This window comes from Sceloporus occidentalis, unplaced genomic scaffold, assembly GCF_023333645.1.
Source record: "Sceloporus occidentalis isolate IW3139 unplaced genomic scaffold, rSceOcc1.0.p SCAF_1, whole genome shotgun sequence".
In the NCBI taxonomy this organism is placed as follows: domain Eukaryota; kingdom Metazoa; phylum Chordata; class Lepidosauria; order Squamata; family Phrynosomatidae; genus Sceloporus; species Sceloporus occidentalis.
The window spans coordinates 142,333,225-142,358,169 of record NW_028316981.1 but is presented as its reverse complement, the minus strand read 5'-3'; the positions used below and the strand labels follow the sequence as shown (position 1 = coordinate 142,358,169).

Genomic DNA, 24,945 nt, shown 5'->3' with positions numbered 1-24,945 from the left:
AAGGAAAAATATATTGCAGTGTTGCTATGCTAAGCCAAAATTCAACAAATGCTAAAGTACACATTGGGGTGATACTTTTATGTCAGTAAATTAAAAATGCAAAATATATTATGTGAGAAATTGATGTTGTGTGCCTTCAAGTTGTTTCTGACTTATGGTGGCCCTAATAGGAACCTTATCATGGGGTTTTCTTGTTCAGAGGAGGTTTGCCATTGCCATCCTCTGAGGCTGAGAGTGGGATTTGCCCAAGGTTACTCAGGCCCCATGCAGACTGGCATCAAAAATCTGGAAGGAACTGGGCTGATTCAGATGCCCCTCCCCTGAATCTCTCCATTAGCAAGTGCCCACTACAAAAAGAGGGGCATTTTAAATATTCTGTGCCTGCTGTGAAGGTGCCTGCTGTCAATCAAGCGATCGTCATGGTGACGTTTTGCAGGGGCATTGGAAGTGTCTTCCTCCTCCTTTTTTTTTAAAGAGCCATGCACAAAATGCCCTGGTGTCAATTTTTTTAAAACCTCTTTTTTGTGTGTTGTGTGTATGTGTGGGCATTTGGGTCAGATCTGCCCCTGTCCCCATTTTCAATCCCATGCAAGCTAATGCATCCCCCACTCCTTGCCCCCCAGAATGCCTCTTACACATGAAATAATGATGATGATAATAATAATAATAATAAATTCCTCACGTCCGAAATGCCAGAAAAGGATGCAATTGCCATGCATTCCTTTTTTTTTTTTTTTTTTTGCTTTTAAAAGCAATTCAGGGCTGCCTCTGAATTCAGTAGCAAAAGCATGTATCATTATCTAATTGACAAGAGCAAAAAATGTAACATTTGCATTTGTAACATTTGCATTCTCAACATTTCCCCTTTGCTTGAAGCGAGCAGAGAAACCCCTTGCACAAGCTGCTAGCCTTGCTCTATCTGCCTCAAGGAAAAAAATCATGCACATATTTGGTCAAAAATAATTTTTAAAAAAATATGAAAAGGGGGGGGGGGTGCCTGATGTGAGCTCCGTTCATGCCTTGCCTTTGACCTAACCCTTTTCCTCCTGCTACAGGAGCTTTGCCATTGCCTTCCACTGAGGCTGAGAGAGTGTGACCTGTCAGTTCCAACTAAAGTAGACCCATGGAATCAATTGGGAATAAAATGGAAATGCAGCGCAGGCATTCCTGTAGCATCCTCATATAACACAAATAATAAGAATAGTAATAATCCAGGAGCAAGAGGAAAGTAGAACAAGCAAGCACCCAAAAAATAATGTCAAAAGAGGCTGATTTCCCTACATGCCCCAGCTTGGACCCACAGCCCTACTTCCCTGGGCAATCCTCCTTCCTTCCGACCCTCTCCTCCCTTTCAGCTTTCTCCATCACCCCCCACCTCCCTCTGACAATAATCCAGGAGCAAGAGGGAATGAAAGCAGAACAAGCAGCCTGATTTCCCTACATGCCCCAGCGCAGCCCTGCAACCCAATTCCCCCTGGAAATCCTCCTCCTCCTCCTCTTCCCTTCAGACCCTCTCCTTCCTCGAGGATGCCCACTGACCCTTTCCCCCAGCGCCTTCATCCTCATCCTCCTCCTGCTCCGTTTTAGGATCCCCTCCATGGCTCTTTTCCTCCCACAGCCCCTTTCTCCTCCTCCTCCTCTTCCTCCTCCTCCTCCTTCATCACTTTCTCCACCCCCACCTCTCTCTGACAGCCTTCTGCAGCCCAAAAGTCACCCCTGATTTCCCCCTTTCTCCTGTCACCCTTTGCATCCAGCGATTCCCCTTTTTTCGGCTCTTTCCTCCTCCTCCTCCTCCTCCTCCTCCTCCTCCCCCCTCCCTTCTGATGATGGGAGGGAATGCTCTGACCTCTGCCCGCCCCCTGACCCTAATCCCTCCCTAATTTGCCCCGATCACGATCGAGGGCAAGTTCAAATTTGGTGCAACCCGAGTCTTTTGAGAAAAGACGGATTTTAGCCCGAATCTGGATACCCCGGGGCAAGGGGCATTTCCTTGTGCAAGCCCCGACATGGATTGTGACAGAATCGGGCCCAATATGAACTTCATGTGGAAGAATCGATTTCAAACCCGTTTTTTTCTGTAGTCTGAATGGCCCCTCAGTGGTTTTTTGTGGTTTTTTCAGGCTATGTAGCTGTGTTCTGGAAGAGTTTATTCCTGACGTTTCGCCAGCATCTGTGACTGGCATCTTCAGAAAATGCTGGTACATGGTAGCATTCTCTGAAGATGCCAACCATAGATACTGGTAAAACCCACAAAAAACTATGGATGTCAGCCATGAAAGCTTTTGACTTCACAACGTTACCTAGTGGGTTTACATGGCTGAGCTGGGATTCAAACTCTGGTCTCCAGAGTCCTAGTACAACGTTCAAACCACTACACCATGCTGGCTTTTGTGTGTAAAATACATATAATGTATTTTGCCACTTTTGGTTGGTCTAATATAGTTATCACTACAATGTGTATTTTGGATTTTCCTTTACAAAGGGAAAACATACTCCTCTCTGATTACACAGTGAAAATTATTCTTGTTCCCCGCCCTATGACCAAAAGGTCAGATTAATTTCATTATCTTATTTCCCCATTGATTTGCTAGCGCAATGCTTCTTAAGCTATCTGATGTGGGAGATCCACAATTGTTCTTTTCCAGTGTCCTAAACATCATACTTGTGCCCAGTAGCTGCAATTGTTTATTTGTTCCCTGGAAATTCACTAGGGACTGGCAGAGAAAGGCTAGGAGACTGGCACTGATTCAGGGATCACCACTTTGGATAGCCCTGTGCTAGAGAACTGATCTCTTTTTAAACCAAAATGATAAAAATGGCCACTTGTAATAGGCAGTCCAAAATTGTTTTACTCCCAAACTAAGCCTGTTAGGTAAATGCAACTTAGAGGCGCCAGATAGCTTTAATTTAGATAGTGCTTAGATCCTGCTTATGTTTTCACATCTTCCTCCTCCAGATGTCAGAGTGAAAGATTTCTAGTGGGAAGAAAATAGGCCTGAAACGAGCTGAAATACATACAGTACTTTTATTTTCCTTGGACACTGTTATTGGATTCATGTGATTCATCCATCCAGTGCTTCTGCTGATGATCAGAGCTTGGGAGAAGTGTGGTGGGACATACTGTCTCATCATAAAGATTGGACTTAATGACTCATTTCCTCAAACTCACCCTCCTCCCTCCCCTGACCCCATGCAGATATTTACAAACTGGTCATGAGCGAGTGGCATGCCACACTAAACCACTTTGCCATAACAGCTAATTTTTTGCATTCCCACGCTCTTCTCCATTTGAATGAATACTAATCAAGTCAGCTGTACCTAGGAAGCCTTCATGGGCAGGCAACCTGGTGTGCTCTAGAAATTGTAAACTGCATCTTCCATAATCTCTAATCATTAGCTATACTGACAAGCCCTTGTGGAAGCTACAGTCCAAAACAGTTTGCTCAATCCTTAGTCTTCATATGAAACAGAAATGAAGCTTGAGTACACATAGTAGCATTTGTACAAATTAGTTGCATGAGACAGGGATCTCAACTATCTTTTGTGCTACAATTACTGATCGCTTCTTGTAACCTGCCTTCCAGTCAACTCTCATTTATAAATACTCTGTGTGTTTCTTGTGGGCCTTCAAGTCACTTATGATTTATGGCAACCCTGAGGCGAACCGATCACAGGATTTTCTTGGCAAATTTCTTCAGAGGGGGTTTGTCATTGCCAGCATTTTCTTGGCAGTATAGTCGGCCCTTCTTATACACAGATTTTTTATACACAGATTCAAGCATCCACGGTTTGAAAATGTTCAAAAAAAGTATAAATTTCAAACACCAAACCTTGATTTTCCATTTTTATAAGGGACACCATTTTGCTCTGTCATTATACTTAATGGGACTTGAGCATCCACGGATGTTGTTATCCATGGGGGTCTTGGAACCAAACCCCAGCGTATAACAAGGGTCCACTGCATTTACGTATTTCTTCAAGGGATGTTTGCCACTGCTTTTCTCAGAAGCTGAGAGAGTGGCTTATCCAAAACCACCCAGTGGCTGACTAATGATTCAAACCCTGGTCTCACACTCCCAGTCTTAGTCCCACACGCAAACCATTATACGACATTGGCTCTCACATACTCTTATTGACGGTTTGTTGTTAACCTCATTCAAGCTGATCTTGACTCATGGAGATTCTGTGGATGAGACCTCTCTATGACTCCTTATCCTCCTCTGCTCTGCTTAGGTCCTGCAAATTCATGCCTGTGATCTCCTCTGTGGTCACTATTTTTGTTTTCTTTATCTTCAGCAATAAGCTTGCCTTTGCACTTTTCCCCTTGATCATCCTCAGTAGTTGTTCCAGGTCTGTGATGTTTTCTGCCAGCAGTATGGTGTTGTCTACATTTCTTAGACAGCTGACATCCCTTCCTCCTGTTTTCACTGCTCCTCCTTCTTCTTCTGTGTCCAAACCTGCTCTTTGTATAATATGTTCTGCATATAAATTGAACAGACAGGGAGAAAGGAGGCAGCCTTGCTTGACCTCTTTGCCAGTTGGGACCCATTGCATCTGGAGAAGTAGGCTCAAGTCTACAAAAGCTCATGCTACTCACTTCTTATGCTCAGCCAGGGGTCATTCACAAGCTGTTGTTTTTTCGTGTGACTGTGAGAATAATCTCCCTCATGCATTGCAGGTTTGTTGTTGTTCACACGATGGAACCGAATCTCTGTGCATCTCTGTGAATTCGGCTGCTTACATGAGTCAGCTCTTGAATAAAGATGGAGTCAATGATGCAAACATATTTGAAGCATGTTCAAGGCATGCGGGGTGTTATCCTGGTTTATCCCAGCTCTGTTTGCATTGATTATTCATACAACTGAGAATCTGAATCTTTTCAAAAAGCTTGGAATAAAACCAGATTATCCCGGGTTAAGCGGGTTTTTAGTCACTCCTCCCAGAGAATTTAATCATTCAAAATAGACGTGAACAAGCAAGATTCATCCCAGAGTCTACCTGGATTATTTCCACCGTCCGAATAACCCTTTGGCTCAAAGGCGCTGCAATATCCCTTTGGGGACTGCCTTTCCCAGCCTGGCAGCAGGGCTCCAAGATCGTCGTTTCTTGTGGCCCCAGAGCTCTCTGACAGAGGAGGAGGAGGAGGAATGTTGCTCAAAACTACAATTCCCAGGATTCCCTAGCATTGACCCAGGGCAGTGAGAGTGGTCTCAAACGGGGGTTATTTCTGCAGTGTGTGTTTTGGACCTTAGCCACAAATTTATTATTTTTTTCTTATCTGTTTACTTGTTTGTTGATATTTATTTTATTTTTATGCCGCCTTTCTCCCAAAGTGGGAGACCCAAGGCGGCTGACAACGTATAAAACAGATTAAAACAACAATTAAGCAGCAGGGGGCGCCCTCTGCCACCAATCCAGGACCCCCTCCCTCCCTGGCGGAGGAAAGGAAGCAGGGGCGGCGCCTGGAGGGGGAAGGGCCAGGGCAGGCAGGCAGGCGAAGGAGGGAGAGAGGGCGCCCTGCATGTAGCCGGCTCCGCGGGTCCCGGGTGCGAGTCCGGCGAGGAGGGCAGCCCTGGAGCCATGCTGCCGGCGGCGCGGGCCGAGTACCTGCCTCCCTGGTGGGCCTCCTGGCTCCACGGCCTCCCCCACCTCAGCCTCCGCCTCCGCCCCGTGGACAGCGCCTTCAGGCCCCGGGAGCCCCAGTACCAGCAGGTAGACACCCCCCCTCTCTCTCCCTTCCTTCTCTGCCTCCATCTTTCCTTCCATCCTTCCTTTCCCCCCTCCATCCCTCTTTCCTTCCTTCTCTCCCTCCCTCCCTCCTTCCCCCTCCTTCTTTCTTTCTCTCTCTCTCTCCTTCCCTCCCTCCATCTTTCCTTCCATCCTTCTCTCTTTCTCTCCTCTTCTTTCCTTCCTTCTCTCCCTCCCTCCTTCTTTCTTTCTTTCTTTCTTTCTTTCTTTCTTTTTCTCCTTCCGTCCTTCCTTCCTTCCCTCCCCATCTTTCCTTCCATCCTTCTCTCTCTCCCTCCTCCCATCCTTCTTTCCTTCCTTCTGTCCCTCATTCCTTTTCTTTCCTTCCTTCTCTCCTTCCCTTCCTCCCTCCCTTCCTTTCTTTCTTTCTTTCCTTCCTTCCTTCCTTCCTTCGTTCCTTGGAATTGGCCCCCATCGACCCTCCTTCAGGAGCCTCCTCCTTGGCATTGGGGAGGGGGCCGTCCTCTTTTTCCCGGACCCGCCCTCCATTTCAGCTTTCTCTTCAGGAGGGATCCCGAAATGTCCTCCATTTCCAGCTGGACTAAGAAGCATGGTTTTCCATTTCCAGGAGTGGTTTTAGCTTCTGTTTTCTGCCCAAAATGCCCTCCATTTTGAAGATGGGTGAGAAGCATGTCTATCCAATTCTGGGAGGGCTTTGAGCTTTTGTTTTTCTGTCCAGGAGGGATCCCAAAATGTCCTCCATTTTGAGCATGGCTAAGAAGAAGGGCTTTCCATGTCTAGGAGGGCTTTTAGCTTTTGTTTTTATGACCTGGAGGGGCTCCAAAACGTCTTCCATTTTGAACAGGGCTAAAAAGCATGGATTTATATTTCTAGGAGGGTTTTTAGTTTTTCTTTGGTCATGTCTTACATTTTTCCTGGGTGTCCTCCATTTTGGGGGGCCTGGTCCTCCTTTGTAGTGAGGACCTCTGACCCCCTGCATCGCAGAACCTCCAGCCCTCCTCCCAAAAGACTTCCCAGGCTGCCCCTTTGGGCAGGGGGACCAGAGGTCCTCACCACGAAAGAGGACCAGGCCCCCCAGAATGGAGGACATCCAGGAAAAGGGAGGACATGGCCTAAGAAAAGCTACAAACACTCATAGAAATAGAAATGCATGCTTCGTAGCCCTGCTCAAAATGGAGCAGAGCTCTGGTGCCACAACAAGCTACCATTCCCAGAATGCCATAGCCCTGAGCCATGGCAGTTAAAGTGGTGCCAAAATGGATTATCCCTGCAGTGGAGCAGCAGCCTTGGTCAGATGGGCCCCATTGGCAGGGATCCTCCTTCTCCATAGTCTTGCTCGCTGTCTTGGGGTTCAGGGTTCAGATTAGGTTTATTTTCTCCTGCTCACCTGCCTTGATCTCTGGGGGACGGGGAATTAAAATGGGCCACAAGGAAACTCAAGGCGCTTTGCCGCCAAAATAATCATTTCATTTGGAAAAAAGGGGTCTTCAAGTTCAGTCTTGATCAGATGACTTTGTGGAAACCTCAGAAGGTTATAATCAGAAGGTTTCAGCCCCCCCCCCCCCCCTTTCCTTATCTGTGTGAAGGCAACAGGGTTTTCCATTGGCTTTTTGAAACTTGGCTCCCATCTCATGCCTCAGGTCCACTAATGAAAAATGAGGAAGTTTTACCTCTTATCTGGCGGCAAGATATAGGAGAAATCCCCTGTTATCTGTTGTTCAGCTATCTGTTCCCAAATTCCCTATATATCAGCTTGCTGGGGGGAAGGAAACCTATGTTACCAGTGATCCCATTAACCTCAGCTGATTAGCAAAATCCTTCAACAGTGTCATTGGCCATTAAAGACATCTTTTGTCTTTTCTGTTTCAGGCCAACCTGTGCATCTGCTTTCCTCTGCAGGTTGCTTCTGCAAAGCTCTTTCTCTGTATTAATTTCTGCAAAGTTCTTTCTCTGTATTAATTAAACTCTGTAGAACCATATAACTGGGGGGGGGGGGGGGGGAGTTCTGTCTTTGTTGCTATTAGGCATAAAGACTTTCTAATTCAAGAAAAAAAAGCGAGAGCACAGTGGAGTGTAGAAATCCTGCAGAAAGAGGCTTTAGAAAGGATGGGCAAGAGACACAGCAGCATGGCATCCTTAACCTTCCTTGAAAGTCTAGATCTGCTCATAGCTCTGTCAGTGTGGACATTTTCTATGCTATATATGCAGATTCTGTAAACCAGCATCCTTACTGGGAATCTAGTTCTGAGACTTCGTCTTTGATATATTTGCTTAGCACTGAGGATCTTTTCTCACATTGTCTACTTTTGTGACTGGCAGTTATTCATAATTAACCTTTTGCAGTAACCAAAGTTAAAAAGTGAGCTGTTGGTGAATTCCAAAAGTACCAGAGGTGTGTAATGCTCTCTCTTTCTCTCTAGTCTGCAGAAACTAACCAGATCTAATAATTTTAGCCATAGAGATTATGATGTGTGTTGGCCAAAATGTCATAATTACAGTTTTGCCGTAATTACTATTAAGACTATGCACATCTCTTTTATGGTTACTTAAATTTTTTTACCAGCTTGAGGATTGGCCAGGAAAGAAGAGTGGCTAGATATTTTACAGATGATATTCACAAATACTAGAAAAATAATCACTTTGAATGAATCCTTTGTGTCAAAAAATGTGTGACTATCCTTGTATAGTTTAGTTTTTTGTGGGTTTTTCGGGCTATGTGGCCATGTTCTAGAAGAGTTTCTTCCTGACATTTCGCCAGCATCTGTCAGGAAGAAACTCTTCTAGAACATGGCCACATAGCCCGAAAAACCCACAAAAAACTATGGATGCCGGCCATGAAAGCCTTTGACTTCACCTTGTATAGTTTGTTACTGTATCTCTGTGTCTTTTGCACTTGAATTCACCCAGGACATCCGACGTGCGTACTACGCATGCAGAAGATAACTAAAAGCTACTTCCAGTTAACAGAGAGTAGGTGATGCTTGGTAGAGCCTGTTCCTCTCTGCAGTATCTTGGAATCATGCTACCTTAGTCCCCTCAGGAGATTTGTTGAATCATAAATTTGAAAGTGAACTTGGATGTCATTTAGCCCAATCACCTGCTTATTGCAGGGCCTGCAATGCAGGAAGTAGGAACAACATCACTGCCAGATGACTCTCCAGCCTGTCCTTAAATGCATGTCGCTAGCAAGTCAAAGCCCACCACCTTCTAAACAATCTGCTTTCATACTGAGTAACTTATACATTTAGGAGATTTCTTCTGATGTTTAACCAAAATCTGTTTCCTGCATTTGATTCTGTCTCTGCCCTCCAAATAAGTGTGCCCTGACTTCTGTGCAATGACCCTTTAGATATTTGAAGAGTGCTATCACATCTCCACTTAATCATTTCTCAACCATCACTCATTGCAGGGTTACCAGATTTACCATCTTCTGGTCATTTTCCAATTTTATCCGTTCTTAATAAATGGCACAGTACGCCGCAGGCAGCCTGTCCAGTGCAGAATAGACACCTCTACTGTCTTTCACCTGGACACTGTGCTTCTATAAGCGCAGCCTGAGATTCCATTTTCTTTTAAGCATCTGCATTGCACTGGAAGGTCAGGACCAGCATGTTCTCAGCTAAGACAACCTGGCATCACTTTTTTAAACTGATACATCAGCTCTCCCTTTCCTATACTGGAGCCTTTGATTTTTTAAAACTATTGCTATTTTGCTGTTGGTTTGTACCTAAATACAATATTTATATTTATATTGAGCTATTGAATTTCATCTTTCTGGTTTCGTTACCAGTGTTGGAACCTGTCAAGATCACTTTAAATTTTGATTCTGTACTCTTTGATCTTAGTTATCCCTCACAGCTTCATATCAACTGCAGATTTGATAAGCATTGCCTCTGTGCCCTCAACCAAATCATTTACAAAATGTTGGAACAGCAGCTGGCTAAAGACAAAGCCCTGTGGAACTTCATTTTGAGACTTCCCTCTAGCATGATACAGAGCCATTAATGAATACTTGCTGGTTGTACTTGTTCAACAGTAGTATCACTGAGCCCTTGGGAGACTTTTGTGAAATAGTTTGCTAATATCATGATTTACTAACTCAGAGATGAGAATGTGCAACCCTCCAGATGTTGATCTGCATCTGCTCTTATCTCTCACCATGAGTAGTGCTGGCTAAGGCTGATGCAGTTCAGCAACATCTAGAGGGCCACATGTTCCCTATTTGTAAATTAAGTTAGGAACATTCCCATGATTTAGTTACACGCTATCAGAAAAAGGTGGGAGAGGGGAGCATGATCTGGAACAATTTATCTTGAGAAAACCATGGTGCCTGCTTGTATTGTTTTAATTTGTTCATTGTTTCGGGAGCCCTTGTGGAGTGGAAGGTGATACAGAGATACTTTAAGTAAACAAAAATAAATAAATTGTCTTTGCTTTGCTGAATCTGCCCTTTTATCCTTTCATTTATTTTATTTATTTATTCTATATCTTTTCTTTCACCCTGAAATAGGATTTAACTGTAGGCTTACAGTAAAATAGTACAAATACATAAAATAAACGTTATAAGAAAGAAAAAAGAAAAAGAAAATATAATTATAAATGCACCAGTAAAAGAAATCTACAGTACCCACTCAGTTAAATCCTCCCTCTCTTGCAAGTGAGTCAGCTAGCAAAGATATGCTTGAATAAAGACAACGGGGAGCAACCAAGTTTCCCTTCCATTCAAGAAGTTTGGGAAGCACACAGGCCTTTTTGGGTGAGGGAAGATAACAACAATATTGGCCATCTTTAGTCTTCCAGTTTTTTTTACACCTTTTCAAGACATCTGGAATAGTGCAGACATAACTGAGAACTAACATTTGCAGGCTCCTTCATTGTCCTGGGAAGCAACTTATCTGGGAAACATAGCCTAGGAAACTTCAGTGCTTTCAAAATAGATAGGCATTCTGTAACCATGTTTTTCCTGTCCTGTTACAAGTTCCTGCTGTGTCCAAAAACACTGTTCATGCCTTTCAAAAAGAAGAATGTAACTTGCAGGAAGAAGCCAAGCATAGAATCCTTTCCTACTAACTGCTCACACATATTTTGAAGGAGAAAGCACTGATTGGTACATGTGTGCCTTGCTTGTATAGTATAGCTAAGATTCTACCTTGCTTCAAATATCCATTGAGAGAGTTATGTTATGCAACCCCTACACTCAGTATCAGTGTAATGCAGTGTTTGTGCATCAGTGGTCAATGTACATGACTGACAATCTGTTGTGCAACTGCAGAGCATAATGTGCAAACCCAATGTATAGGGGCAATAAGTGGCAATTCCAGAAGGGGACCATTGCTTGCCCAGATATAGTGGTGGATATCCACCTACTCTTTGCACAACACTATTGCAGGCTGCAACCCTCTACCTGAGAGTTGACTGGGTTTTTTCTTGTGGAGCTGTAATAATTAATTTTTTATTCCATGTGCAGTTCAAGATGTACTGCCTCTGGTTGCACGTCTCAGTATTTGCCTGCTGTAGATGTGGATGTTTGTGGACGAATGCTTTCCAATTACATTGGAAGGCATGCTGAATCCAAACTGGGCTAATTGAATCCAGGACTTCCAAGTAATTCCCCATGTGGTTGAGACATGTTCATCTCTTGCTATGCCAAAAGCTAGCAAAGCAGTCAGCAAAAGTGGGTAATAGTATTGACAGATCTGCGGGGAAAGCGTCAGAGTGGTGGAGAATAGCACTTAACTGGACATAATTGAGGCCAATCTTTAGGTGTTTGCCTGGAAGGCAAACTGATGGGGTTTGAGTTCAGGAAGAGAAGCACTGATATCATTTAGTTTGTTATGTTTTGTGTAATGTAGACTATAGATGCTCTGTGGCAGCTATTATAATTGTAGGGTTGCTCAACTGATTGCGGCTAAAGCAGAACATTAACATGAATTCCCTGCTATACTTTAATTGTATGGAAAGCAATGGTCCAGGGAACTGCACAGTGTTGTGTATAGTGGCTTGGGGGTGGAGCTCTTTGCATCACTGTCCCTTGTTGTTATTAATTGCTGTCAAGTCAGCTTTGATTTATGGCAGACCTTTGAATGAGTGACCGCCAGTTCCCCTGTTATCACCTGTTCTACTCAGGACTTGCAAACTCAGGACTGTGACTTCCCTTATTGAGCCTATCCATCTGTAGTGAAGATTTCCTCTCCCCCTTTTTGTACTGCTTCCTCTCTTGTCAAGGATTATTGTCTTTTCAAATGTGTCAGGTTTTCTCATGATATGGTCAAAGTACAACAATCTCAGTTTAGTCATTTTGGCTTCTAAGGATTGGTCAGGCTGCATTTGCTCTAGGTCCCATTGACTTGTTTATTTTTTTTTTCCTGTCAGTCCCAGGTATCTGTAGAACTCTAGTCCAGCACCAAATTTCAAATGAGTTGATTTTTCTTCCAAGAGCTTTCTTCATTATCCAGCTTTCACAACCATACATAGAAATCAGAAATACTGTCTCTTCAATTCAGTAAAAAACTGCTCATGGAGTGATGATGAGGTAAGACTCTGTGGAGCAGCATTAGAGCACATTGGCAAAAAGAATCGGCAGCTGGAAGGAGAAATTGGCAAACAGCCTGCAAGGCCTGCTTCCAATTGTGGTGCCTTTTGTTGGTGCACAAAACTTGACAATACATATCTTCCATTGTTCCAGAGGAAATGATAGTGATAGATAACAAAGAGCAAATCATGGGTGGAACTGAGGGTTGCAGATGTGGTATTTGCGGCAAGCACTTCTGATCTGAAATAGTTGTGTTGAGCTGAAAGGGAAATATGACCTGCTGTACTTTATGTTGCTCACAGAAGCATGGCATGTTGCTTTCAGAAAATGACCGAGAGTCATTGGTAAGTCCTGGCCCTCTGCAGAATACCTTGTGTTTGTGTGGACTGAAGTTTGCTTGTATAAGTAGAATTATTTATCAGCTATCCCAGGAGGGACATTTGTAAGGATGTTCAGTGCTGCCACTTAAAGTCATGTTGATTCTAAGCTTGTGCCTCATTGACCTACTCTTGTGAAGCTTTTATGGAAAAAATGCTTGTCTCTATGTGTGCTCCAGCACATTTTTGTAAAAAATTAGGTTATGAGATCATGTTGTGCTAATGGCAGCAGTCATTGCTTTATGTACAGTCAACCCTCCATATCCATAGATTTTTTTATCCACAGATACAACTGTCCACAGCTTGAAATTATACACACACACACACACACACACCAAAAGCAAACCTTGTTTTTGCCATTTTCTATAAGGCCATTTTACTACACCACAGTATGTAATGGGTCTTGAACATCCATGGAATTTGGTGTCCATGGAGGATCCCAGAATCCGGTGGTAATGGTGGTTGTGTGCCTTTAAGACATTTCCAACGTATGACAACCCTAAGGCAAAACTATCATGGGGTTTTCGTGATAAGATTTGTTCAGAGGTGGGGTTGCCACCCCCATATTCTGAGAGATGTGATTCGCCCAAGGTCACACAGTTGGTTTCCATGGCCAAGCAGGGATTCGAATTCAGTTCTCCAGAGCCATAGTCCAGTCCTCAAATAACTGCACTATGCTGGCTCTCTCTAGAATCTGTCCAGAATTAAAAATAGCTCCATTTATGGATCTTCCTTTGCAGTGGCAGGGGGTGAGGGAGGAGAAGGGGCAAACTACTGATAACAACTAAGGCATTAGTTTAAGAAATATGCTCTGTGAAATGTCAGAAAGAAAGAAAGAATGTCTTTCCCTGAGCAAACACTGATGGGATGCCAAATGAAAACTTGGCTCCTCTGTATACCCTGGTTCAGCTGTTCTGGGCTGTTTGGCACATTTTGTATTTTCTAGCAATGCTTCTTCTTTGCTTTCACCTGTCCATTGAGCACAGCTGCAGATAAATGCAGAAGAGCCAAGTTTTCATTTGGGAACATCTGCAAGGCTAAAACAAGAAGCCTTCTTTGCCAGTATCAGTGGCCACATGGCTTTTGCCCCAGATATCAAAAAATTATGTGCCCTCCATCATTGAAACAATTTCACTAACTATGAGTTCGTTTCTGAGCACAATTCAAAGTGCTGGATTTGACCTTTGGAGTCCTACATGGCTTGGGTCTAGACTAGGGTTGCCATATCCCGGGGGGCGGGACATTCCCACTTTTGGACCATTCTGCACGGTCCCGGCCTGGTTTTGCTTCTGTCCCGGGTGCCCCCCCCCCAGGTTTTGTTAGGGTGCTGCCACTGCGGTGCCTTTGGCCGCTCTAACTTGCGGCCACTCTTACTTGCTGCCGCCACCAATGTGGCTGTTCTTGCAGCCGCCGCCACCACCAACGCAGCTTTTGCCACAAACCCGCAAGCCCCCAGAGTTCTGTGCGGGCACGCGCAGGGCTCAGTAGGAGCCTGGAGCTCCTCTGGTTGGCTGACAGGCTGGGCTGGCCAATAGCGGAACAGCCCGCCCCCTGCTTCAGGAGTGTGTGACTCCTGGCAGGGGTGGGGCTGTTCCAGCTCTCTGCCCCCATTGGCCGCCAGCTTAAAGAGGAGGAGCTCACCTCTGTTTACTCCCCGCGGGCCAGCGAGGGACTACTGAGGCGGTCCGAGGGCAGTGGCGGGCAAGCGGGGGCAAGCAGGGGCAATATTATTGTTACTAGCACCCAAAGACCTAGCTGTGTGAGTCAGTTTGCAAAGGGACCTTCCATGGTTATCAATATTATTGTTATTAGCACCCAAAGACCTAGCTGTGTGAGTCAGTTTTTGTGTATTTATTTATCTCCCCTGTATTTTTATTTAGTGGATTTTTGGCCCCATCTGTGTGTATTTATTTTCCCCTTTCTGTATTTTTATTAACCGAGGGCAAATCCACTGCTTGTTAAACCACCTTGACATGTTCAATATGCATAGCCATGTTAACCCATGTTAAGTATTAAACCCAAAGTGTTTGGTTATGCAATAAGCCTCTCTGTCATGGATGCTTTGATTGAGAGTTCCTGCATGGCTGGAGGTTGGACTGGATGGCCCTTGCGTCTCTTCCAACTCTACGATTCTATGAAATTTGTAAGAAGCCGTGTTAAATAAAGCTATGTCAGATGCTCAAATGTGCTGTTGTGTGTGTTTTGGAATTGGGGGGGGGGGGTGTTTGGCCCGAAAGGGAAGTACATTTCTGCCATCTGTCTAGGAATAACGCCAAAATGTCCTCCATTTTGATCATGCCTAAGAAACATGCATTTATATTAACATTTTTTTAAAAAATCATCAATTTTTTTCACGTGTCTTCCATTTAAAATAAAAGTCCTACATTTGAAAACTTTGTCCTACATTTGTCCCGGTTTGGAGGTCCTGATTTATGGCAACCCTAGTCTAGGCTATCTGAAAGACCCTGTCCCCCTATATGAGCCTGCCTGGGCTTTAAAATCCTTAGGGAAGGGCTTTCTCTCAGTCCTCCCATCTTCACAGACACATTCGGTGAAGACATAGGAGAGACATGGTGGCTCCCAGGCTGTGCAACATTTTCCTACAGAAAGTCTGATTGGGCTCTTTGGTTGTTCTCTTTCTGCAGGCAAGTGAAGACATAGGAGTTTACCGCATTTACTCCTGCAGTAGACGCGGGATGTAACTTTAAGAAAGCAAATCTTATTGCAGTTCCCCATCACCGGAGAGTGTACAGCCCATTTGCAACCTAGGGTTCTCTGGGCTCTTACCACATCTTTTCAAGAATGGGATGCGGCAGAAGCCCAGGTTGCAACTGGGCTGTGTACTCCCTGGCTTTGAGGAAATGCAATAAAGTTACACCCCGCATCTATCATGGGAGCAAAGCCAATGCGATAGACCCCCTTCCTATTCAGGCAGGCCTTTGAAATTTAAATTATGTAGCTGTAGTGTGTGTGAAGTGATATGCTGTATTTTCTTCATCTTTAATTAGTACCGTAATTATGTTTTAAATGTGCTTTAACTATTTTTAAATGTTTTTTAAAATAATACCTTTACTCAATTCTTAGCTTTAGTAAAATAAGATTTTAACATACTCTTGTTTGAAATTCCTGTAAGCAACCTTGGATCCCATCCCAGGAGGAAAATGGTATTTATCTATTTATTGGATTTATAACCCGCCTTTCTCCCAAAGTGCGATTCAGGATGGCTTGAAAGATGGGTTGTAAAATAAATAATTAAACAAATATCCAAGCTTTCTGAAGGTTTCTGAACCTGGCTTGTTTAAACTAATCATCATTGATGCTAATCATAGTTTCCTTTTTGAACATAGGAAGCTATGATTATCTAAAAGGGGAAGCAAATGATTCCAAATTCCTTTTCCTAGGAAGTGGGAGGGGGAGAGAGCTTGCCATTCCAGCTTGTGTACTTCACATAAAACCGTATTTTAGTCGGATGCACAAGTATGAACAATATCTTTGGATCTTCTCTTCTTACTACTGATAGAAAATACCTTAAAATCTGTAGGATACTAGGATAATTCAGTAGTCATTGCAAGGCTGTGCTCAATAAATGACTTCATAAATACTTTTGCTGAAGCATGGGCTTACAAAATATCAAATACATTTAGCTGAACGGTGGTTTCAGAATTCACTGATAAAGCCTTTTGATGGTGGATTCAGAATTTTCCGAAGTAGAGCTGGCATGGTGTAGTGGTTTGAGCATTGGACTGTGACTTTGGAGACCAAGATTTAAATCCCCATTCAGTCATAGAAACCCACTGTATGACCTTGGCCAAGTCACACTCTCTCAGCCTCAGAAAACCCCACAATAGGTTTGCCTTGAAATGAATGAATGAATGAATGAAATATTTATTTATATCCCGCCTGTTCCATTTTGAAGGCAAATAACAACAACAACAACTGCTATTTTATAAAAATGGGCTGTATACAATGTCAGCTCCAGAATGCTTGAATCACAGTTATTGCCTGGGCATTGCTAAGAATTTTACTTAGTACATGCCAGCATATACTTTTGGAGGGGAGAGAGTCTATTGCCAGAGATGCTGTGTAAGTAAAAGTTATATTAAGACATTTTGATCCATAGATTCCAAAATGATGCAGAAACATTTAATCCAAACCCTACAAACTATAACAACTCAAAAAGCTACAAAAGGGTAGGTGTGCATGTGAGTATAGCTAACATCCAGGATGGAAAGTCATTGCCAAATTCTATCCAAGGAGCATAGACAATCGCAAGGTTGGTTGGTAGCATATATGTATGTGTATCTGAAGAGTAGTACTGTACCAAAGCATGCTAAAGGTAAGGAAGGACTCTGGCAATTCAGGTTTGCACTGGGCTTCTTACTTGATGCCTCTAGTATTTGAGTCAAAAGTATAACTAGAGTTCAGCATTGTTAACTTGAGAGGCTGACACTTATGAAAATCTTATTGATTCAGTGGCTCTGCTCTAGTGAAGACTAGCAGTTGGTTTTAAATCAGTTTTTTTGGTTATTACGGATGGGTGGAACATGTTCAGTAGTGCGTGGATAATAAATAATGGTGCCTTGCTGCCAGAGCTTTTACATCTCAGACCACAATGTACAACAGCCTATTGTGCTGTGCAAGTTGTGTTATTTGAGTTTGTATTGTGTATTTTTATTGTGTATATTTGTATAATTCATCACCTTAGTAGGAATTCTGTGAAATCTCAACTAGAGCATGATTTTGTAAACATTTCTGTTAGAAATAGTGGTTGAAGCATAGCCCCCTACCAGGTAATATCGGGCTGCATAAAAATTATTTATTTCAGAGGATTTCAATATTGATTTTCTTTTTAAATAAAATCTCAAAGCAAGTTCACATTTTAAAAATGCTTTGATTTTTTAACATCAAGGATTTTTAAGGTGCCAGAAATCTAGGTGCTTGAGGTCAGTCTTGCCATCACTGAACAGACATGTTTCAGTCCAGATTACTAAAGTCAGAAACACACTGTAGAAATAATCCAGTTTGAGACCGCTTTAACTGCCGTGGTTCAGTGCTAGGAAATCCTGGGAATTGTAGTTTATTGTGTTACTAGAGCTCTCTGACAGAGAAAGCAAATGTCTCACAAAACTACAGTTCCCAGAATTCCCTAGCATTGAGCCAGATCTCAAACTGGATTATTTCTGTAGAGTGTTTAGACCTTAGATTGCTAAGAATTTTATTTAGTCATTTGTAACTCAACAGAGTTCAGTGCTGTTGCAGACTTCTGCTGATCTGTTCATAGAATATCTAGTTCCTTAGCAATGAATTTCAGGCACCCTGTTTGTATACAAGTGCTACATTTGTATTATTCTTGAATGTATTTGTGAATCTAATTACAAGGGCTACTACACAATAATTACTGTATATAATCGACAATAAGTCAGCCTCATGTATAAGTCAAGGACAGGTTTTGGGGCCAAAATTATACATTTTGATATGACCCATGGATAAGTTGAGGGTAAAACTTAGCAGCATGTAACAAAGGATGTAAAGGATAAAGCAAAGGGAAATGATGGCAAAGAATTTAAAATGTTTTGACAAGCATAACCATTTGTGCTCACCTGAAAGGCTGGATGGATGAGATAGTAGAGGGGGTTGATGCTTCTTTTAGGTGTTCTGAGAAGGGATTAAGCGTTCACCTTTCACCAGGGGACTGAGTATCAAAAGTACCTATTAGCAGAATGACTGAGGGTTGCCCCCACTTTCCCAAAATCCAAAACAATGGAGCCATTCTGATTCTATTTCCAGCCTCCTTGGGTCCCATTCTGGGTGTAAAGGTTGAGTATTAATGAAATCAATAACAAAATGCTCCCTTCTGCTGTTTTTTAAAAAATATTACTGTACATGCTAACTTCAGAATAACCAAATAAATAGTTGTGCAATCTTCAGAAGATGAGATGACTGCTGAACCTGAAGAAGTGAGGGTGAGAAAGGTCAAAATTGTTGAGATGCTTAGGTAGGTTTGGTTGATCTCTTGCATTGCTGACCTAGGTAGAGTAGGAAACTGATACACCAAGTTTTGTAACGTAAGGGTTATGTGGTGACAGGTCTAAAGACAGAGGTGTCCTGGTGAATTCCTGTATAGACAGAGAGGCATTCTGTTTGCAAAACCGCAGGACCTGCCCTGCTTGAAGGAAGACTGGAGTTCTGTTGGACCACTTGTTTGTGTTGTTGTGTAGATAGCCGCACAGAGGCTGCTTGTGGGGCACCATGCCAGGATGAAACTGAGGAACTATTTATCAGCCCTCTAGCATGCGTGTGTCGTTGACGGTTGGGGAAGGAAGCGGATAGAATTATTATTCCCTCTCTGGTTTCTCCTCTTCACCCACCCCTTTGTGAAACGCTGCTCTGAGCTAAGGTTTGGAAATGGCCCAAGTGGGAGCAGATCTACACAGTCCAGGCTGTGAAGTGCTGCCTCTTAGAAGCCTGGCACTGATTGGAAAGATTTGGGCCAGCAGGGAAACGGAGTGTGGCACAGCTGCCCGCTTCAGAGGATCTCTGGTGCTTATCCTTCATTCCTAAGGGCACTTGGTGGCGGTGCAGAAATGTGGACTTGTAATGCTTTTCATTGCAAGCAGAGGATAACGGGCTCTGGGGTCTGTTGCCAATTAAAGGCTCTCATGCACATGATGGCTGCAGCATCCATTGCCTGCTATTCTAAGCATGGCCAGCTATTATATACTGTAAGGCACTGTGCATCTGTATGATGTTCACTGGTGACTTTAAGAGCTTTGTGCCTCCCAGAACAGTATATCTCAGAACTCTGCAGTTGCAATGCAGTGACAATACTGGAGCCACATAAACAAAAACCAGAGAAATGCCTGTGTCATCTTCCTTCCACGCTCGTAGGTCTTTCACTTTACTCTGAGGCCGTTTCACATTTAACTGTGCAGATTTAAAATGTTGCATGGGACTTAACACAAGGGGCTATTTTGTGTATATTATAACTACATGCAGACAGGGATCTAGCTACTGGGGTGGGGTGGGGTGAGAGGCAAAATGAGGGTGTTGGGCCCAAATTAAGAATTCTACCCCTCCAGTGAAATTTTCCTTGATTCCAAATTTCTATCATTGAAGAGACACTGAAAATCTTTCACATGTAGGATTCTTACCTGCATGGTTTTTACTTTGCTTTCCCCTTTTCCTTGGATGCCAAAGTATTGCTAAATGCTGAACTAAAGTTTTAAGCTATTGCAGTACTAGAAATTTGAGGACTGAAAGAAAACTTCATGGGGAGGCAAAATACTTGTCGATAGGAACAATACTCTCATTCCTCACCCACCCACCCCCCCGGACTGCTCCCCGAGAGCTACATCCCTGAATACAGACTTGTGTTCAGGCTTTTGCAGTATATTTAAGAAGCATTTCTTCCAGGTAGAACCAGGCTCTGAGGGACCAAAATTCATGTACATGGTTAACCATTTCCAATTAAAGTGCAACTCCCACTTCCAAGGGACCAGTACCCACAGTTTCACTTATCCATGTCTGGAAAAGTATGTTTTTTTCTAAGCATTTTCTAGGTCTTCCAGTGTGATTCTATGATATCTTCTGGCAGAAGTTGACCATAGTGTGGCGATGGAAGACCTAGAAATGCCTAGAGAGGTGTTCTCTTTAGGAATCTTTAGGTCCTCCAGTGCAAATCTATGATCAGTTTCCACTGCAAGGTATTCATTTCAATAGAGTTTGCTGTTATCCACGATTTCACATTTCCTATCCCCCATGAATACAGGAGTTGTACTATAAAGGCTCTCATGCATGCAACTGCTGCAGCATCCCTTGCCTGCTATTCCATCTGTGGTTAGCAATTGCATACCAGAAGGCACTGCATCTATATTACAGGCGCTGGTGAGTTTGCCACTGATGTACTTGTGAGTTTGCCACTTTTCTGCTCCAAGTGCTGCTCACATGTTCTGATTCCTTTTCTTCCATGTGGTTACAAACGAATGTGTGCAATCACAGGCAAAGGGGAAGATAGCTTCAGAAGCTGGTTTAGAGTAGAGAAGCAGTGGGTGACGAAAGAGTGAAACAACTTTTACCAACAGTTTCTCATGTAACATGTTGTTTGTTCCTTCAAGGAAGATGGGAGGGGGGATCTCATCTTCATGAAAGCCTAAGATAACTAATACGTTGTAAAATTTCCACTTATGCTCGTTTTATAGGAAAAGCAAGTTGTTACATATATTTAGCTTCACTTTGCCAGAAGAAACCATTTTGTCACACTACCACTTGGCCTCTTCCAAGAATGAGGGTGGTAAAGTTCATATTCAGTTTCTTACCCCCTTTAAAATGTCATTAAAAGTTGGGCTTCTCATTCCTTTCAAAAAGTATTTTATGGAAACATAAGAACAGTCCCACATTATTATATTAATCCAATTTCCAAGTCATCTAATATGGTTTGTTAATTACTAGGTCATGGAATAATAATTTCTCCTTGATATGTTCTTCTAGAAGCAAATAAAAACCTAACCCTTTAGCCCCCCCTTTCCTGCCCTTCAGAGTGCTTTTTTTAAAAAGGGTGATTTAAATTGGAGTAAGGAGATGAATTGAGTGGTTTGGGTCAGCGGAATCAGATGCAAGATCACAAGTTTGTGATGTCTGCTGCAGGGACCTTGGAGGTTTTTTTCTCCCAAGGCAGGAAAAATACCACACTGAGTATGGCTTGTCTTTGTTCTTCTGTCACTTCATGTTTAAGGTCTTCCTTGCCACAAAAGGCTCTGTTGGTTAGTAAACACTTTCTTGTTGTGTGTCAGTAAGGCTGTGGCCCTGGGGAAAATGCCCTCCCGGCACTGCAAGTGTGACCCGGCAATCCTCTCATCATACATTCTCTCATTTAACTTTCCACATAATCTAGATTGGAGCCTTTGCTTTCAAGTGGTGTTGTTTGTCTGTGTGCTTCCCTCCACCTCTCTGTTCTAGCACTGGTCTGAACCTGCTGATGGGAGCCTCTGATCTTAACCCGGTCTGACAAAGCGTCCTTCTATCCTAGTGGGCGGAAGAGACACCTCTTGACAGGAGCTCGGAAGAGGCCTCGAAAAGCTGCTCTGTGCCTGAAGCAATCCTTGTGATTTATTTTTCCCCCTAACAAGTTCCCTCCCACTGGGGACTCATGGTTGGCCTCTCTCCCCCTATAAGACCTTCACTGTTTCCAGGCTTGGGTGATGAAAAACAGCCCCACAACCGCTCAAGTCACTGGGAGAAACAAAGCTTTATTCAGGGAGAGAGTGTGGGAAAACTCCCTCTTCTTTTCAAAGAATTGCCTTAATACATGCTCCTTTGTCTCCAACCTAAATCTGTATCAATATACATGTTAACATATACGTTTGCATGTAAAAATACTATTTTGGAGGTTAACTCTGCTTCCTTTTTGAGCAGAATATGCTGTCATTTTAGAAAGTGGGGCAGTTGTTTGTAAGGGATACTGGTAAGCATCCCAGTTATGAACTGGGGAATCTCCAGCTCATACCCTGGGTTGCCTCAATGGTTTGAGTTAAACCACTGCTTCCTGTGCTTCATTTCCACTCTTGGTACCATCTGTAATAAAATGGTAATAATTACCTACATTACAAGACCATAATTTAAAAGTCTTTTGTCATGCCAGCATGTCCAGAAGAAAACTAATCTTAAAGGCCTTCTTAAGTACCAGTGTTTTTCAACACTTAAACAGATAAAGGGGCCTCTTGGTATCCACTCAGTTGTCTTTATCTCTGAAGTAAAAGTAAAGCATCTGTCTTTTAAGTCACCTGTAGACTTATGGTGACACCATAGGATTTTCTTAGGCAAGGAATACTCAAGAGATGGTTTTGCCATTGTGCCCCTATGAAATATAGACTATACTATATTGGTATACTATACACTTGGTATTCCTTGGTGGTATGAACCAAGACTGACCCTCCTTACAGTTTCTTCCAGGCCCAGATCAGATATGGTGCCTTTTGGGGTATTTAGGCCAATATCTGGTACCTGCCAAATAAGTTTGATTCTGCGAAATGTGGAGAGCAGGGTGTGAAATGAAGATCTTAGGATTCTAGTAGCAGGACCAGTTCTACTATTAGGCAAAGTAAGATGGGGTGTCATGAAAGATATGAAGTTTAGGGGTGTCATGAAAGGGCAGCAAATGGTTCATTATCTAGTTTGTGATTGTTATAGTTTTACTTTCTAGGAAGAAGGAAAGCACTCTGAAGATTTTCTGCTTTATTTGCTGAAGTAACTTGGCTGGCATTGGGTCCTGTGCACCTTGACTTGGGTGAAAGGTGTGTGTATCATTTGCAGCTCCCCTTTGGGTAGTAAAATGTCTTGGGCTGGCTCAATCAGGAGGGTTCATGTGAGGAGAGGCAGCCCTTTCAATAACCAGATTACAAACTGTTTAGGATTTTAACATCCAAAGCCCACAAAACAGTGATATGTTTATTGGCCAACCTAAATGCACAAGATAAATGATGCAAGCTTTTGAAGCTCAACTGGCTTCAGCTTTGAAAGCTTGCATCATGTATTTTGTGCATTTTGGTTGGCCAATACAGGGATCTTGTTTTGTGGATATTGGATGTTAGTGTATTTTGCAGTATGGCCAACACCAGATATGTTTAGGACTTGGGAAGTCAAAAGCAATTTTTTGTGGGTTTTTCGGGCTGTGTGGCCATGTTCTAGATTTTCTTCCTGATGTTTCGCCAGCATCTGTGGCTGGCACCTTCAGAGAATGCTTGCCTGGAAAAAAGTGGGTCTATATATACTGTGTGAGCCTGGGAATGCAGGAGTGATTTGCATGTGTATTGTTCTGTGCTGATGGTAGGCCTCAGGCTGGGAGGCCATCAGCACAGAACAATACACATGCAAATCACTCCTGCATTCCCAGGCTCACACAGTATATATAGACCCACTTTTTTTCCAGGCAAGCATTCTCTGAAGATGCCAGTCACAGATGCTGGCGTAATGTCAGGAAGAAAATCTTCTAGAACCTTTTAAAGACCAAGTGGCCAAATAGCAACCCAGACCCCACTTATTTATTGCAAAGTGCCACATCCCTCTGGCTTTCTAGTAAGATACTCTGGCAAACTCTGTGCTAGGGTGACAGCATGTGTGCCCACAGAGAGGGCTGTGAGTGCCACCTCTGGCACGTGTGCCATAGGTTCGTCATCACTGTTCTAGAACATGGCACACAGCCTGAAAAACCCACAAAAAATTATAGATGCCGGCCATGAAAGCCTTCGACTTCACATCAAAAGCAATTGTTTGGATTGAATCAAGAAACAAACGGATCACCAATTCAGCTGTGGTAAATATAGTGTCCTGTGCTTTCACTATGTTTCTAATCATCCCGACGGCTGCATTTTGGTATTGGGACTGCTGGCTTGCCATACCATTTTGATGCTGTTCTCGCAGTGATTGTTGCTAGTTTGGACTGGAAGTGATCCACGTGAGAGGGCTGCTGCTACCGGCATGCAGCTTGTGGTGGACTGGCGGGGTTATCATCACTCACCCTTAACAAAATTCTCCAATTGCCTTGAGTGAATTGTATCATCCTGTGACTCCCACTTAGTTATTTGATGGCCATCTCTGCACATTGAGCTGAACTGTCCTTTGGCTCTGGAAGGCCTTCCCATCATGTACTTCTGGCTTCAGAGCAGTAGTAGGAGGAGAGCTGGGGTTTTGTTACTCCCCCCGTCCCAGAGATTGTTTGTGCTGAGAATTAAGACTTCAACAAAAATTGAGACCAGTTGCAGGGAAGAGGCTGGGATTGCCGATAAAGCATTCATGGGGCCATGAGACAGTTCATCCCCTTTGCTCCAGGAAATGGTTGTTTCAATTTAGGAGGCTATGGACTACCACACATCTGTGTATCAGGACTGTGAGAATCTGCTTACCAGGCCTAGGGTCAGTATATCAGCATGATGCTCTTCAAGCACATAGCTGAATTCCCTTGGTGATATTATACCTTAAAGCATGTTTCTAGAAATGAATGCTTAAAGGGGAGGGGGGTGCATGTAAAACAAAAGCATACCAAAATAGTTTGTTAAGTGAATGTATGAAGTGTCCTGAGTATATACTGTGATGGGAAATTCTGCAGGTTGAATGGATAGACATTGAAGGAAATAGTTGGGAACGGAGGGGACTAAACATTTCCCAGTGCTATCCTGTTTTCTCTCTAGATTGTTTCTGTTTTCATAAAATTAATTTGTGACCTAATGAATGAATGCTGCAGCATCAGCCAAGCTGGGTTATTTCAGTGGTATGTGCACAAAAAATAAAACAAACATCTCTTCCTAGAAAGCATGTTTCTATATATAAATACTA

General features: G+C 43.2%; 1 protein-coding gene across 4 annotated transcripts in view; it reads left to right on the top strand.

Annotated features, from left to right (window-relative positions):
- The first annotated feature begins 5,487 nt into the window (after nucleotides 1–5,487).
- LOC149322344 (protein tweety homolog 2-like) overlaps nucleotides 5,488–24,945 on the top strand; it is a 98,298-nt gene continuing 78,840 nt past the window's right edge. For all 4 annotated transcript variants that reach the window (XM_089540068.1, XM_089540058.1, XM_089540088.1 and 1 more), the window contains exon 1: nucleotides 5,488–5,712. In XM_089540068.1, coding sequence (XP_089396194.1) covers nucleotides 5,581–5,712 — 132 coding nt within the window. In that variant the 5' untranslated portion in view covers nucleotides 5,488–5,580. The remainder of the gene's footprint in view (nucleotides 5,713–24,945) is intronic.